At 49.6% G+C, this 15,844-nt stretch overlaps 1 protein-coding gene across 1 annotated transcript in view; it reads right to left on the bottom strand.

The window, feature by feature from the left end:
* KCNMB4 (potassium calcium-activated channel subfamily M regulatory beta subunit 4) overlaps positions 1–15,844 on the bottom strand; it is a 59,132-nt gene that overhangs the window by 20,383 nt on the left and 22,905 nt on the right. Inside the window, exon 2 of the mRNA XM_055327769.1 lies at positions 13,217–13,344. Coding sequence (XP_055183744.1) covers positions 13,217–13,344 — 128 coding nt within the window. The remainder of the gene's footprint in view (positions 1–13,216; positions 13,345–15,844) is intronic.

Below are 15,844 nucleotides of genomic sequence, written 5' to 3'. Positions count from 1 at the left end.
CCAGGGCGTGATCCCGGGGTCCCCGGATCGAGTCCCGCGTCGGGCTCCCCGTAGGGAGCCTGCTTCTGCCCCTGCCTGTGTCTCTGCCTCTCTCTGTGCCTCTTATGAATAAATAAAATCGTTAAAATCTTTAAAAAATGCAACGCACATCTGTACCAAGTAGAGGTAATGACAGAGGAGTACTGAAGGGTGCCCGGGGAAGCAAGAAAGAGATGCCTTTTGAGCAGACATGAAAGTAGAACCCGAGTTTGGAATCCAAGCTTCTTGGGAAAGGACACAGCACGTAGGACACACGTCCTCTGGCCCCGCACCTCCTGTTACTGTGTCCCCGGCGGTACGTTTAGAAACTGTGCGGGAGCAGCGTCCCGGGTGGGGCTCAGTGCAGCCCCGGGGGCCGTCCACCCCGACCTGGGCTAGGATCGCGGGGCGCTTGGGTCTGAGTCCTGCGCCTGCCACCCGGCAGCTGGGGGACCCCTGTGCTGCGGTCCCTCGGGGATAGAGGGAAGAGTAGACAAGCATCCCCGGAGGGCGCTGGGCGGGCTCAGGGGGGCTGGGGGGCTGGGGGCACAAGTGGCCGTGCAGCCAGGAGCAGCGAGCTGGGCCCGCAGGTGCAGCCCTCCGGGTCGGCCGGGCTGGGGCGTCTCCCGCTGGGCCGCCAGGCGTCAGTCTGGGCCCAGGCCCCCCGTGCTGTTATCAGTGAGCCAAGTGGGGCCGGCCGGCGGGGGGGGCCACAACCCCGCTAGCACCTGCTGAGAAGAAGTGGCAGATGTGATGGGGGGGCGGGGGCAAGGTTCAGAATAGCCCGGGGAGAGTGGAAGCAGCAGGAAAAGCAGCTATGGGCACCGAACAGGGAGGACCTGAGCCTCCTGCCCTTGACCAGGCCGCTGGCCTCCCCTCTGCTGAGCGCACGTGGGACCCACCAGCCCACTGGGCCCAATGAGAAGCACCCAAGGAGCCCACGGAGCTGGGGCCGCCGCCACCAGGCGCCCAGCGTGAGGTCTCGGGGGAGCGGCGGTGGCAGAAGCCCCTGCCCGCCCGGTGCGACAGCCTGGGGCAGGGCTCCTGGAACACACACGTGCCTGGCGCTCCTGACACTCCTGCGGTCACGCACTAGCACTGGGGCTTGTTCCCAGCCCTTTTCCGTCGCCCCCAAAGGAAGCCACTCCGTGTCCCCCTGCCCGGCTCCACCTGCTGTCCCTGCAGAGGCGCCCCTCTCCCACGTAGGTCACTGGCAGCTGGCAGCATCGGGCCAGGGTGGGCTGCCGCAGGGACAGGCGCCCCGGGTCACCGCGTCGTTCCCGAGAACGCGGGAGGCTTTGCTCTGGGCGGGAGGGAACGGCTCGCTGTCTCCAGTCTGGGACACCCAGGGCCGCGGCCCGAGGTCACAGAGCCGGTCCCCCAGACGGCTCTGGTTAGCACAGTGTTCCACCCTGTGCCTACAGTCACCGACGTGTCCTGTGTGGTCACCGACTTCTGCAGTTACCTACGTGTCCTGCACAGTCACCGACTTGTCCTGTGCTGTTACCTACATGTCCTGCACGGTCACTGACATGTCCTGCAGTCACTGACTTGTCCTGAGCAGTCACTGACTTGTCCTGCGCTGTCACCTACATGTCCTGCACTGTCACCTACATGTCCTGCGAGGTCACCTACGTGTCCTGCGCAGTCACCGACTTGTCCTGCACGGCTACCGACTTGTCCTGCAGTCACTGACTGGTCCTGTGTGGTCACCTACATGTCCTATGTGGTCACCTACTTGTCCTGCACAGTCACCTACTTGTCTCTCCCAATCCCCCCCAACCGAAGCTTTGTTTGGTGGCTGCAGCCACGATCTTAAAGGAAAAGCAACCTAATAGCACCCAATTCTTAGCTTTTATTGCCACATGATAAAAGCTGTTACAAGACTAATCTGAATAACCAGGAGGAAGCAAGCCCTCAGGTTTATATCAGAAGCTCAGAAGCTAATGTGCAGGGCAGCCCTGGTGGCTCAGCAGTTTAGTGCTGCCTTTGGCCCAGGGCCTGATCCTGGAGACCTGGGATCAAGTCCCACATCAGGCTCCCTGCATGGAGCCTGCTTCTCCCTCTGCCTGTGTCTCTGCCTCTCTCCCACTGTCTCTCATGAATAAATAAATAAAATATTTAAAAAAAAAAAAAAGAAGCTAATGTGCAGCTGTTCGGAGGTCAGACCTTGAAAAACCACTGCAGGGAACTCCACACATACTCCGTGGCACACGTGGAGAAGCCACAGCGGTCACTACTCTTTTTTTTGTTTTTGTTTTTTTTTTAAATAAAAGTACACATTTTGAGACTACAGAGAGCTAGCAGTTCTGATGTAATCTCCCCTAATATGTAACCAGACACAAATGTGTAGGTCAACTTGGGTAAGATTTGGGTAAGATTCCAGATTCACGGTTTTATTCTTTAAGACTCAAGGTATATCACTGGATTCAACGTCTTAACAGAAGGTCAGTATGTTCTTTTAAAATTTTACTACAGAACCAGTCTTTTCTTTAGTGACACCTTATAAGAAATATTTTTCAGTCAATAGAAACCAAAAGTAAAAAGCTCTATTACAAACTGCATTTCCTAATATCAAGCCTAATATCAACACTCAATAATATTTTCCTATGGGGTTTGTTCAATATACCCATTCCTATCTTTATATACACATTTTTCCTCAAGAGGAAAATGTATCCCAAGGGGTCTGCTGGCAAAGACGAGGCTTTTTCTGTAGTCATTTGTCCTATAAAAAACCAGAGGAAAACTTAGAAACCAACAAAACAACTAAATTCATCATATGAATATATCAAAAGAAATCTGGTTTTAGGCCTTCGTGAGTCAAAATCAAATGCAAAGACACAGTGAAAGTCATCTACACCGACCGGTCGTTCTCTGCTGTATCAGTTGTAAATGTGCCGCAAAGGTAAGCACGTAAGCAGGTAAGTGGTGTCGATCTCACATAATGAGAAACCCAGGGCTCAGCAGGCCGGGGAGAGGGCAGCTGGTCAATGATGGTGCTGGGCGGCTGGCTCTTTCCATCTTTGTGCTCTACTCTTTTCAACGTAGGGATGGCCTTCCTCATGCGTGTCGCCTCAAAGCTGCCCAGTGGTTTCTGCGTTCCTGGCATTAAGCCACACCTCTCTGTGTTTCTCCCAGAACAGCGGGGTGGGAACAGGAGGCAGGGTGGTACTTGCACCAGGAAAACAGCAACTTTCCCAGAGGCCCCTCGCCCCTATTGATGTTGTCTCCAATACACTCACCCAGGACAGAAAGCTGCAATCATCCAGTTCTATCCTCTTCTTACCCTGCCCCGTCATGCATCATGCACATCTATGAGTTGGTGGGTTCCACTTCCTTACGTCTCATGTCCACTCCCTCCCTTCCTTCCTCCACTAATTCTGCCTCTGTCCAAGTTCCTTTCATCCCTTGTCTGGTCTGGTGCAAAAGTCTGTCCTCTGCACAGCCACCAGACTGGTCTTTCTAAAACACTGATGTGACTGTCATTCCTCCACCACACATAAAGTCTAAGACACTCAGCACGGCATAGGAGCACAAGTACTATATTATCTGGTTCAACCTCTTCAGGTTCATTGACACTTTCCCCTAAATGCACTTTCCAAGCCTATGAAGCTCCTTATATTCCTTCCTGTTGCCTGTGACACTACACATCTTAATGCTTTTGCACATGGTATCATGTCCCCTGAAATCCCTTTCTCTGGCCTTCATTTGTCTGGAAAAGTCCTACTCACTCTAAAATTCAATCCATCGCCTCCTCTACACCTAAATCTGTATCTATCACTATCGTTATAGAACCTACCACAATGCAGTCAAATTATTTATTTATATAAATGTCTTTTACGCTAGTCAGAGTTCCTTGCACACAGAGACAAAGTCTTATCATCTTATGATCTTTGACCACCACTCTCTGGTACGTCGCAGGGGATTACCAAATGACTGTGAAATAACTGAAAGACTAAGTTACTGAAATGGTGGTAATTTCAGGGATGAAGTCTAGGACATAGAAAAAGGTAAAACCAAGACAGAAGAGTGATGAGCTATTCTGTAGCAGGAAGGCCTTTGTAGCCCCTAAAATGACACCGTTTCTTTCTAGAAGAGAAAGTAAACATTCACATAAGTGAATTTTCCAAACAACTGAAGTTTAGCCTTTTAAGTTGAATAAAAAAATAACAAAAGTGCTAAAATGTCATTGGTAAGAAAATCCTTCCAAAAACGCATTACACATTCCCTTACCTTTTAAGGAGAGCACATTCAACCAAATTTAACCTTTTCGGATGACTCAGTGTCATCATTATGAAACTCAATTATTGTTGAGGTAAGAAGACTGTCTGCTAACCCATTAAATGGCTCTAGACTGTTAACCACTTAGTTCTTTGTTAATTTTCTTTCTCTTTCACCATTTGGATTTTATCTAGCATCCTACGCTGCTGTAATTGTACAAGTCTTCAGAATCAGAGGATCACAAAACCATAAAATTCAAGGGCTTAAGGGAATCTTAGAAATCATTTAATCTATCAGTCTATCAAATTTTAGAGATAAGCATATTAAGCCCCAAGTGAGTGAGTGCTCCTTTTCTAATTGGTTGCTTTCAATCTTCTATTTTAATGGCTTTCAAACTGTGTTCTACAAAGCACTCTACTCAATTTCAGGTCAGGCCACAATGTTCATCTTCCTCTAAAATGCTAAAGGTAAATTAAATTTAAAAAGATTTACTACAGGACAAACATACTTTGAACGAACTTAAACATCAGGATGTGTCCATGCGGTATGAGAAGTACCAGAGAATCATTCTATTTAACAGTAGAATCTCTTCCCCTTAGCTATTCTGTGTTTGTGTTCTATTTTGCTTTACTCATTAATAAAACGCTTATTGCTTATGTATATTCAACACCTCACTCAGCCTCATCAGTGAGAAACCAGACTATTCACTCAATAGTCGTTTCCAGCCTCATCGTTAGAAATTCGCAGGACAAGGAAAGAAATATACACTTACTAAGTACTCACTGTTGTGCAGATAGGACCCATACCCCACCCCCTCCACACACACACAAAATAAAATGGATACTGCTATCCTCACTTCATAGAGGAGGAAACCAAGATCAAAAAGTTGCACAATTCGGGGTGCCTGGGTGTTTCAGTCCGCTAAGTGTCTGCCTTCAGGTCAGGTCATGATCTCAGGGTCCTGGGATCAAGCCCTGCATCCTGCATCACATGGCATCGGGCTCCCTGCTGAGCAGGGAGCCTGCTTCTTCCTCTCCCTCTGCCCCTCCCCACTGTTCTCATGTACTCTCCCTCAAATAAATAGAATCTTAAAAACAATTTTTTTTTAAAGTTGCCCATTTCACCCAAGGTCACGCAGTTAACAACTGGTAGAAAAGAAATAGAAACTCAGGTGCCTGATGTTAGATGCTTCATCGCTGCCCTAATGGAATCAATAATCTATAAAGGGAGAAGGGTATATTTTCAACTGACTCTATAATTGGGTGAGAAAAGCCACCATAGCAGCGTGGAAACACACAGAAGGGGAAGTAATTATGTGCAAAAAGGTAAGAGAAGGTCACACGGTGACATTTGAGGAAAACCTTATTTATAGCAGTAAAAATAATGAACCAGACATTTTTAATAGGAAATACTATGGGGTAGGCCCATGGTATCTGCTCGGTAACCTCACAAGAACCTTATTACTTCCCCCTTCTGCAAAGGAAACTGAGGCACAGGTGGGGTCAAAGTGACACATGCTAGAAAGGCGCTATTTCCAAGGCTCATCCCATAAGCAGGGCCCCATAGAAGTGGAGAGAGGTGAAGGTGTCCCCAGGTGAGGGAAGGTGAAGGTGTCCCCAGATGAGAGAAGAGGACAGGGACCGAGGCACAGGCCGCAGGGTGCATGGGATACCAGGAGTTGTCGCAGGGTGCATGGGATACCAGGAGTTGTCGGGGGTCACCGGAACAGCCCAACAGCCCTGCAAAGAGACCTTCCCAGCAGGCCGTGTCACCACTGCAAAACCGACACAGCCATCCCCGGCGGAGGAGCCTAAGAGACACCTGCACAGGTGGCTGTCCGCTTTCCCCCGTGTCACCCTGGCCTCGCAGGCCTCACGCACAGCGCCCCCTCCCCCCCCCCCGCATTTGCGCTCCGACCCCCCCTCGCTTCAGAACCTGTACACCTGCTGCTGTCTCGTTCTGAAGGCCGACGGCGCTAAGCCTTGGCCACCGCGTGGTCTCCGCCGGAGCGCCCGAGCTCCCAGGTCTGCGAGGCCACCTCCGGGCAGGGCCGCCGCGGGGCCTTCTCCGCGGGGAGCCAGCCACCTCCCGGGGCGGCCTTCTGGATCCTGAGCCCCGCCGATGCCTGCAGCGTGGCTCCCCCTCGCCGCCGCCGCCAGTGTGCTTCCCTGTGACCCGCGCAGGGTCCGGGCTGGAGCCGGAGCCGTGGCTGGACCTGGAGCCGGGGCCGGGCCTGGAGCTGGAGCTGGAGCTGGACCTGGAGACGGAGCCGGAGCTAGAGCTGGAGCCGGGTGTGGAGCTGGAGCTGCAGTCGGGGCCAGGGCTGGGGCTGGAGCTGGAGCTGGAGCTGGAGCCGAGGCTGGGGCTGGAGCCGGGGTTGGAGATAGAGCTAGAGCCGCGGCTGGATGGCCTGGTCTTCACCCCCCATGCACAACTAGAAGGCGGAAGAATGCACCCGCGGGCAGGATCAAGGGCCCGGGCTGAAAGAGCAGCTAAGGTCCCTTCCACGACCCGATGGGAAACCGCGAGGGCCGGGACCGGAGGAGCGGCCTCGTCGGCGGGGCGGGTGCGCACGCGCGCCTGCTTGGAGGCCCAGGTACCAGGAAGCGGTTAGACACCGCACTCGGCTCTCCGTAAAAGGAGAAGTTCGAGAAGTAGACGCAGTCGCCCGTCCCAGCCCTCGGGTGCAGATGCAAGGGAGCAGCGAGCGGGCGGCTTCCGAGGACGCGCGTGCTCCCTGCGCGGCGAAGCCAGCCCCGTGGCGTCGGGCCCGGGCCTGCAGACACGTCTCCGAGCGCGCTCGGTGCGAGGCCGTGAGCAGGGCTGCGCAGGGGCAGGCCCGGGAAAGGCCGAGAGAAAACGTGTGCCGGCGGGGTGAAGGCGGTAAAACCGGGGTGCGGCGCAGATGCACACGCTGCAGGGAGACTGGGAGCCCCAACGCGCGGGAAGCGGGGCGCTGAGAGGTCAGCGGGAAGGCGACGGACGGAAGCGGCCCGCGCGGGTCCCTGGGCGCCTCGGCCGCTCCCTCCCTGCGCGCGGGAAGCGGGGCGCGCCTGCGCACATGCTGCTCCTCGTTGCAACTCCCGCGAGGGAAGCGGGGCGCGCCTGCGCACATGCTCCTCGTTGCAACTCCGCGAGGGAAGCGGGGCGCGCCTGCGCACACGGTGCTCCTCAGTGCAGCCCCCGGGGCGTGCCTGCGCACACCGGCTCTGCTGCAGCCCAGCGTGGCGCCGGTCCCTAAAACACGCCCGCCTCCTTTCCTGGCAAGTGCAGGCCTCCTGGTAAGCGTGGCCCCGATTTCCGGCGGCGGAGTGAAACCTGAAGGTCACTTTACGACGGAGTCTGAGGTACGGAGCGTGTCTCCCGGCGCCCCGCCCGCAGCGGCCGAGCCGCGGCCCCGACTTCCGACCCGCGGGCGTCGTGCACCTCCTGGTCTGGGTGCTCTGCGCGGTGACAGGCCTGCGGGCGGGGGGGGGGGGGGGAGACGCCTGGGGCAGGGGCGCCCTCCCCGCCGACCGACCGGGAGCACGGCCGCGCTTCCAGATGCTTCTAGACGCTTCTCGGCGCCCGGAGCGGGTCCTTCCGGAGGGGACTTGACGACCTTCAAGTTCATGCCCGCGGGAGGCGACTGTGTTAGGGGAGCCAGGGGAAGTGGGGGCGATGGCCACCCGTGGGGGGCGCCCGGCCCACCCCCTGCCTGCCCCCAGTCTGCCCCCTAGTCTACCTTCGGGCTGCCCCCGGCCTGCCCCTGGCCTGCCCCCAGTCTGCCCCCTAGTCTACCTTCGGGCTGCCCCCGGCCTGCCCCTGGCCTGCCCCCAGTCTGCCCCCGGTCTGTCTCCCCGGCCTGCCCCCTGCCTGCCCCTGGTCTGCCCCCGGCCTTCCCCGGCCTGCCCCCCTGTCTGCCCCCGGCTGCAGGGTCCGCTCGCCCTCGTCCCAAACAAGGCCCCAGGGGTGGCTCGGCCGGTTGAGTGGCGGGCTTGAGTCAAACTGCCCTGACCTCTGGGGCCTGTTCCCTGCCACCAGGCTCCGCCCCCCCCCCAGAAACAAGACCACGACTCCTCTATTTCATCGCGGCCCATTTTCTTCAGGGTGTGTCCACGTGGCCTCGTTTCTTACCCGTGTGCGGCCAGGGAGCTGCTCCCTCCCTCGCCAGAGCTCATGTCCCCTGCGTCCATCCATTCCCGCCTCCCTGGAGTCACCCCCGCCCCACCAGACTCCTTTTCCAGACACAGTAAACCTGTTGAAACAGTCGCCTGCCCTTATTGAAGCTTTTACATCCGCCGGTCAGGCAACCAGAAAGTGCTTCCTAACCAGGTTGCTCTAAGCGCAGTGCCTACGTGGGCTGCTGACTTCTGATTGCCAAAACCAGTGACTCCTCAGTGGTCCCTTTCTGATTAGCCCTTTCTCCCCAAAGCACCGCCCTGCCAAGACACTGCTCCTTTGACCCCTTCCTCCAGCGTCCCCCTGCCTGCACCCTGGGTGTGGATGATCCCAAGACTCTGCCAACGTTGCCCCTCTGAGTCCCTGGTCTGTGCTCCCGCTCTGGCTCCCCTAGAGCCTGTGTCCCAGGGACTCCCATGCCGGCCTAGCACTGGCCGTGACCTCCTGCACTTGAACTGAAAGTCTGCATTTCTAGGGGCATCTGGGTGGCTCGGTTGGTTGGGCGCCTGACTCTTGATTTTGGCTCAGGTAGTGATTTCAGGGCCGTGACACTGAGAGCCCCGCATAGAGCTATATGCTCAGCAGGGAGTCTACTTGGGATTCTCTCTCTCTCTCTCTCTCTGCCCCTCCTACTACTTCTTCCTCTCTAAATAAATAAGTAAAAAAAAAAAAAATCTGCATTTCTAACTCTTTTTAAGCATTTTCAGGGTATCTTGTGAGTCCCTGAAATTCAGCACGGTCACAACTGGGCTGTCCTTTCTCAACCCGGGCAAATGTGACCCTTTTCTGCTCCTTGGCACTTATATTGTCATTAAGTTCTGTTGATCGTAACTCTCACACATCTTCCTGACCTACTCCTCAGTGACCACTTCTACTTCTACTGATCATCTGGGTCCCCCAAAAGCTTCATGAGGACCAGCAGACAATAGAAGGAGCTTCGGAAATCAGACTAACTGGATTCCAGGGGTTTTTTGTTTTTGTTTTTGCTGAATAGCTGTGTACATTATTTAACTTCTTTGAGACTCAGTTTCTTCCTATGTTAAATGGAGCTGGTACTTAGAACTACTCTAAGAAATTTGGTGAGAAAAATAAAGAAATTTGGTGAGCGAAACACAATGTTACTCACATAACACAATGTTACAACGGTTGACAAACAGAAGCCACTCAAAATGGTTTTTTTTTTTTTCCACTCAGTACTCTCCTCACTTTCCCTCCCATCACTTAGCTAGAGCACTCTGCATTGTTCTCCTCCAAAACACATTCAGCACTCAAACTGGTTACTTTCTTTTTTTTTTTTTTTAGATTTATTTACCTATTTTGGGAGGGGGGGTAGGGGCAGATGGAGAGGGAAAAAGAATCCCAAGCAGGCTCCATGCTCAGTGCAGAGCCCAATGTGGGACTGATCCTACCTCCTTGAGATCACGACCCCAGCTAAAATCTAGAGCTGGGTGCTCAACCAACTGAGCCACCCAGGTGCCCTAAGCCGGTTACTTTCTAAATCAGAGATCCACTTAAACCAAACCAGTCTTTGGTTAAAAACAAAACTTGTCACATCACAAATTGTCATTGCCTGTATGGCAGGCAATCTCCTTAATATGGCATTTGTGATCCTTTAGAAATCGAGCCTCAAACAATCTCTCCACCTTACAAATTCACCAATCCTTATTTATATAACCCATACACCTGATGTACCTTACATTGTCAAGCCTCGGTTTCTTTATTGCAGCCATCTCGTCTTCAAGGTCTTCCCCCCTTTTACCTCTAGCTGATGAAGCCATATTTCTATTTGCACAAGCACCTGTTTCTCCCAATAAATTTTAATTCCTTGGAAGCAAAGAACTCTCCTTATTAATCCAGCACGTCATCCATTCATTCATTCACCAAACTTTTACTGACTAAGAAGCAGGCATTGTGCTGAGTCCCAGGGATACAAGCCAAAGAAGAGAGGTCCCACACCATTAACTCCTACACAGTCTTGTGAGGATGGTGGGTGTACAAATTATTCCAGCACAGAGTGATAAGTGAGAGCATAAAGTGAAGCAATGGTTCTCAATCTAGTAGTATATTAGAACTTCTAAAGTCATTTTTTAAAAATGTTAATGCCTAGGTTCAACCATCAGATTCTAATTTAATTGGTCTGTGGTGCATTTATTTTTTAAAGCTCTTCTGGCACAGTTATGTGAAGTGAGGGTTGCAAACCTCTGGGATAGAGCTGTACAAAGAACATGGAAGATGTACTTTACACTGTTCCGCAACACCTCGGCCCCTTCATTCCCATCTACTTTCTCCATGCACCCTTTCTCCATCCAACTTAGAAGATATTGCCTTATCCCCAACTCAGAGGTAAATTCTGATTATTCTTTCTCGTGACTGGTTTAGGGTAGGGAAAAGAACTCATTCAAATCAGGGGAATCTAAGGGGAGGTCAGTTATGGGAAGTTGAGAAAAGGTTTCCTAGTTCCAAGAAAACCATACCAAGAAAGATAGTTTTTTCTTTTTAAAGAGATTTTATTTATTTATTTATTTATTTATTTATTTATTTATTTATTTATTTATCTATTTATTTATTTACTTATTTGAGCGTGAGAGAGAAAGCACGAACGGGGGGTAGGGGACAAGGGAGAGGCAGCTTCCCTGCTGAGCAGGGAGCCTGACACAGGGCTCGATCCCAGGACCCTGAGATCATGGCCTGAGCTGAAGGCAGATGCTTAACCAACTTGAGCCACCCAGGCGCCCTCAGAGATCTTTACCTTTGGACGTTGCTGTGTGAGGCTGTGACATCTGGAACTGCAGCAACTGTATTGTAACCCTGAGCAGATCAGAAGCAGAACTGAGATCCAGAAAGGACCTGGCTTCTGGATGACACTGTTAGGTTACTGCATCAAACAACCCTAATGTTGGTCTACTTGTGCATTTCTTAATGTATGCAATAATGAATTTCCTGACTCCTTATGATACTTTGAGTCAGTTTTCTGTTTACATGCAACAGGTGGCATCCTGATATACAACTAATCCAAACTTGGAGATCAAGGAAAACAGCCCAGAAAAGGGGATATCTGTGAAGAGCCTTCATCAGGGCAGGCAGTCCAGAAGCAGGAGAAGTAAGTAAGCATAGATATAAACATAAAAGATCTTAATGGAACTACACATGGTTCAAAGTGGCTACTGCAAAGAGTATGAGCATAAAGAGGAGGCTGGAAAGGTGTCAGTCTGGAGCAAGAACTCGAGCCTTGTATGCTGTGGTAGGTTAAATATGGCCACAGAACCTGTGCAGCTTCTTCTAATAAGCAGAGTCGATTTTCACACCCCATGAATCTGGCTGGTTTTCTGACTTGCTTTGACCAACAGAATGTATCAAAAATGATGTTATGTAAATTCTAGAGCCAAGGCCTGGCTCTCTTGAAGTGCCGCCCTGAGGCTACCATATTCTCAGGAAGGCAGTGCAGCCTACTGAAGGACGAGAGGCTGGTGGACAAGCATGGAGGCACTTTGGCCACACCAGTACTAGGTGCTGAGCATGAGAGGCCATCTTGGCCCACACAGCTATTCCAGCCATCATCTGACTGCACGTAGACTTCCCAGCCAAACCACAGAATTATAAATCATAAATCATTATTGTAGTAAGCCACCAGATTTGGGGTGGTTTGTTATGCAATAATAGGCACCTGATGGATAGGCCATGCCAAGTTGTTCAGATTTTACTCTGAAAACCATGAGGAATAACCTGACTGAATTCATGTTTTAGAAAGATCGCCTTGGCAGCAGCGTGAACGATGGGCTTGGTGTGGGGGCAGGTTGGACGTAGGAGGACTGGTTGGAAGACTGTTGTGTTAATAGAGCTGAAAAATCACATCGATCTGAATTAAGACAAGGGAGAGAGGAATAATCATGGAGGTAACATCAGCATGACGGCAAATATAAGTTACAGTGCATAAAGGAGAAATGTGAATTAGGAATTACAGTTCTTTGGGGGCGCCTGGGTGGCTCAGTGGTTGGGCATCTGCCTTTGGCCCAGGGCATAATCCCAGGGTCCTGGGATTGAGTCCTGCATTGGGCTCCCTGCGTGGAGCCTACCTCTCCTTCTGCCTGTGTCTCTGCCCCTCTCTCTCTGTCTCTCATGAATAAATAAAATCTTTAAAAAAATTTTTAAAAAAGGAATTACAGTTCTTTGGACAAGGGAAGCGAGTAGATGGGTCACTATGAGGGACTAGGGGAGGAAAAGAAGATTTAATGTAACTGGAACATCTAAGTGGAGAGTAGGGCAAGGGGCTGTGAACAGTCAATAGATGTTTAATGGATAAATGAGGATGATTAGTCAGGGCAGGTACTGCAGTTCTAGTCCGACGAGCCGTGGATACGTGGCTTAACTGGAGTTCTTTCTACATCAAGGAAGTTTTAATGGTGGGAACTCGTGTTCTTGATACTTTGTCGGAACAGAGAGGAAAAGGAAAGGAAAGAATTGATGCAGTCTGAGATGCTCACAAAGCCACATGTTGTTCAGTTTACGTGCATCGATCTGTAACTGCCAGGGAACACATTAGCATCTAATGTTCCTAATGAAACATCTAATGAAAGCACTTTCTCGTCATGTATCCAGAGGGAAGAGCCACCATACAGTTCTCTGTTTTGGTCCTGCACATTCTTCACTTGCCTCCCACCCTGTAGGGTAAGTGGCAGCCCTAACTCCACGCGAAGACAGAGTTGAGACTATGCTCATGTCAGATATTTTGTCAAGTGAGCACAATCTATGACTTATTTTGTAATAAACTTCCAAGACTACAAACAACTTTCATATGCACATGTGAATACTGGCTTACCTTTGAAATTGATTAAAATAGCAAGTAAATGGCTGGGAACCAATCTCATCTTTCCAGTACTGTTGCCAATTCATGACATTTTCCAAGTTCTTCTGATTTTCTCTCTTACAGGGAGGAATATAGGAGCACTAGCAAAACAGAACACAGAAAATAAACCTATTATTCTACAGAATATTGAAATATAGTCTTTCCTTTTTTTTTTTTTTAGAGAGATGGCAGTGTGCACATAGTAAATCTAATTCTGACCTACTTAATCTTTAAGTACATACAACCAAATTGAAATTTGGTTTATATTTCAAATTTCCAATTTGGGAAAATTACAGAAAACAGTCCAATAAAAATGCAGCAAAAAAATAACCTTTAGTTATTACAGTATGAGGATAGATTATAAGCAATTAGTTACAATCTAACAGCAAATTAGAAGCATAATATACTCTTTTTTTGTGGGCCTGCCAGTCAACAGAGGGAAGAGGAAGGAAGGAAGGAAGGAAGGAGAAGAGAGGAAAAGGAAGAAACGCAAGAAAGAAAGAAAAGAGAAAGAAGAGCAAGCTAATTTTTATTCCCAGTTGCTATCTCCAGATCTCGATATTTTCCTCTTCTACCTTTAAGTACCAAATTAAGCACTCAACTCTCCTCAGATCCTGCTCTCAACCACTGAAACCCAAGTTTTCTTTTCTTACATCCTCTTGGATACTAAAATCAGCAGAAAAGTTCCTCACGAGTACATAATCAATGTATTTTGCTAACTGGTGCCTTTTCCTAGCTCTGCCTCTAACAAAGTAGTTCTCTCTGAAGGGACCCAATTACTCTGAGCAATACAGAATCAGCAGATTTGGGAAAATTATTCTTAACTCTGGATGTTAAAATTAAGTCTTAGCATTCTAATCCATTTTCTCTGATTCAGGTTTGGTTTTTTGATGTTTTTCTTTTTTTAAGATTTTATTTATTTTTTTTTAAGTAATCTCCTTACCCAACATGAGGCTCGAACTCATGACCCTAAGGTCAAGAGTCAGATGCCCCTCCAACTCAGGTTTTTATTACTGATGATGATCACAATAAATATGGTGCCGGTTTACTGTTACTGGATGTTTACAAGATGCCAGACATGGCAATAAAGGCTTAACGGGCTCTAACCATGTGCTTCTTACAACGACCCTAAAATGATCTCCCTTTTATAGATGGGGAAACTGAGATTTCCATCAGCCCTATGACTGGGTGCTGGAGATTTTATCACATTTGACTCCCAGCTGTTGTACTAAAGTTTCTGATGGTAAGGAGTGTGTATGTGGGGGGGGTGGGGGGGTGGTAACCATTAGCTTCATTGTATAATTGGGTCCGTGTTATTTTAGAGCGGGTAAGTTGGCAACACCGTCCCACTGTTTTCCAGTCAAACACAAATGTTTTAGTGCGACGTACAATCCTCTTCAGGCTCTGCCCTCTGCCTGGGACACAGTCGGTTGGAAGCACACGGTCCCCAGATCTGTCTCATGCGATCACACCTCCTGGCTGGTCCCTGCTGCTCTCTGCTCTTTCACTGGCCTTTTTTCAAGATGTGGCTCTGTTTGTGGGGTCTCCTCCTTCCTACTCCACAGTTGAGTCCGCCTTCATTGGTCCTGTGGCAAGCATCACACCACGAGCAGCCACAGCTGTAATCCCAGGGTCACCCCGGCTAGTCTGTTGTACGGTGACCTCCTCAATTCACTGGCAAGCTGGAACAGGGCTCTTTTCTGTTTTCTTTTATTTTTTTCTGCATCTTCACACTTAGGACACGATGCTTGGCAGTAGGGAAATTTCAAAAATGTTCATAGAGTTAATAATAACAAACTTCTATACATTTTTTATTCAAGAGGGATGAAGCTATTGTCACAGTGGTTGGTATTTTTCTTAACACAGAATATTTTAAATGTTAGTAAATTCGGTTATTCTCTATCCTGTAACAAATTCACAACATCCAATGCAAATCTTATTTTAATGATGGGATCAGTGGATATTTACTCTTTGCACATATAGTTAATGTTCTATTAAGAACAGTATATATAAAGCCAAAAATTTCTGGGAAATCCTGAATTCTAAGATCTTCCAAAGCAACAGTTGGATTTAGAAGCTATAGAGGCTGTGAGATACGGCTCTGGCCCTACTACTTGTTGGGTGTTTGGGGCTAGAGTAAATTACTTCCTTTTTCTGGATTTCATTTTTTCTAATCTGTAAACTCTCCAGAATAATTTCTAGCTCTACATTTCTATGATTCTCTTCTTGGAGGTACACCAAGAAGGGACCCAGCAGAAGGCAGGACTACAAACACTGCGTATTTTTCCCAGAAGAGATGCTGCCCACTGGGGAAGTGGCTAGGCAGCCTGACTAACCCCCGTTCCAGCCCCCAAAAGGCACAAGGGCCGTAGGTCCGTTCTTGGGGATCTGTAATTTGCATTAGCTTAGTGTTCATAGAGGACCCCTGACTTCTTTATTGTTTATGCCCTATAATGTGCTGGATGTTTCCTTCTATTAAAACATTTCTCTTTATTTACTGCTGTCAGTTTGTAAGATGAGAGGAGGGTACCACCCGACTGTGTTCTTTGAATGCTTCAAAATCCATCAGAGCCTTTTTTGCAATGGCTACACTCCACACAC

Source organism: Nyctereutes procyonoides, unplaced genomic scaffold (genome assembly GCF_905146905.1).
Source record: "Nyctereutes procyonoides isolate TBG_1078 unplaced genomic scaffold, NYPRO_anot_genome, whole genome shotgun sequence".
Lineage (NCBI taxonomy): Eukaryota > Metazoa > Chordata > Mammalia > Carnivora > Canidae > Nyctereutes > Nyctereutes procyonoides.
This window is presented reverse-complemented; position numbering and strand designations above follow the sequence as displayed.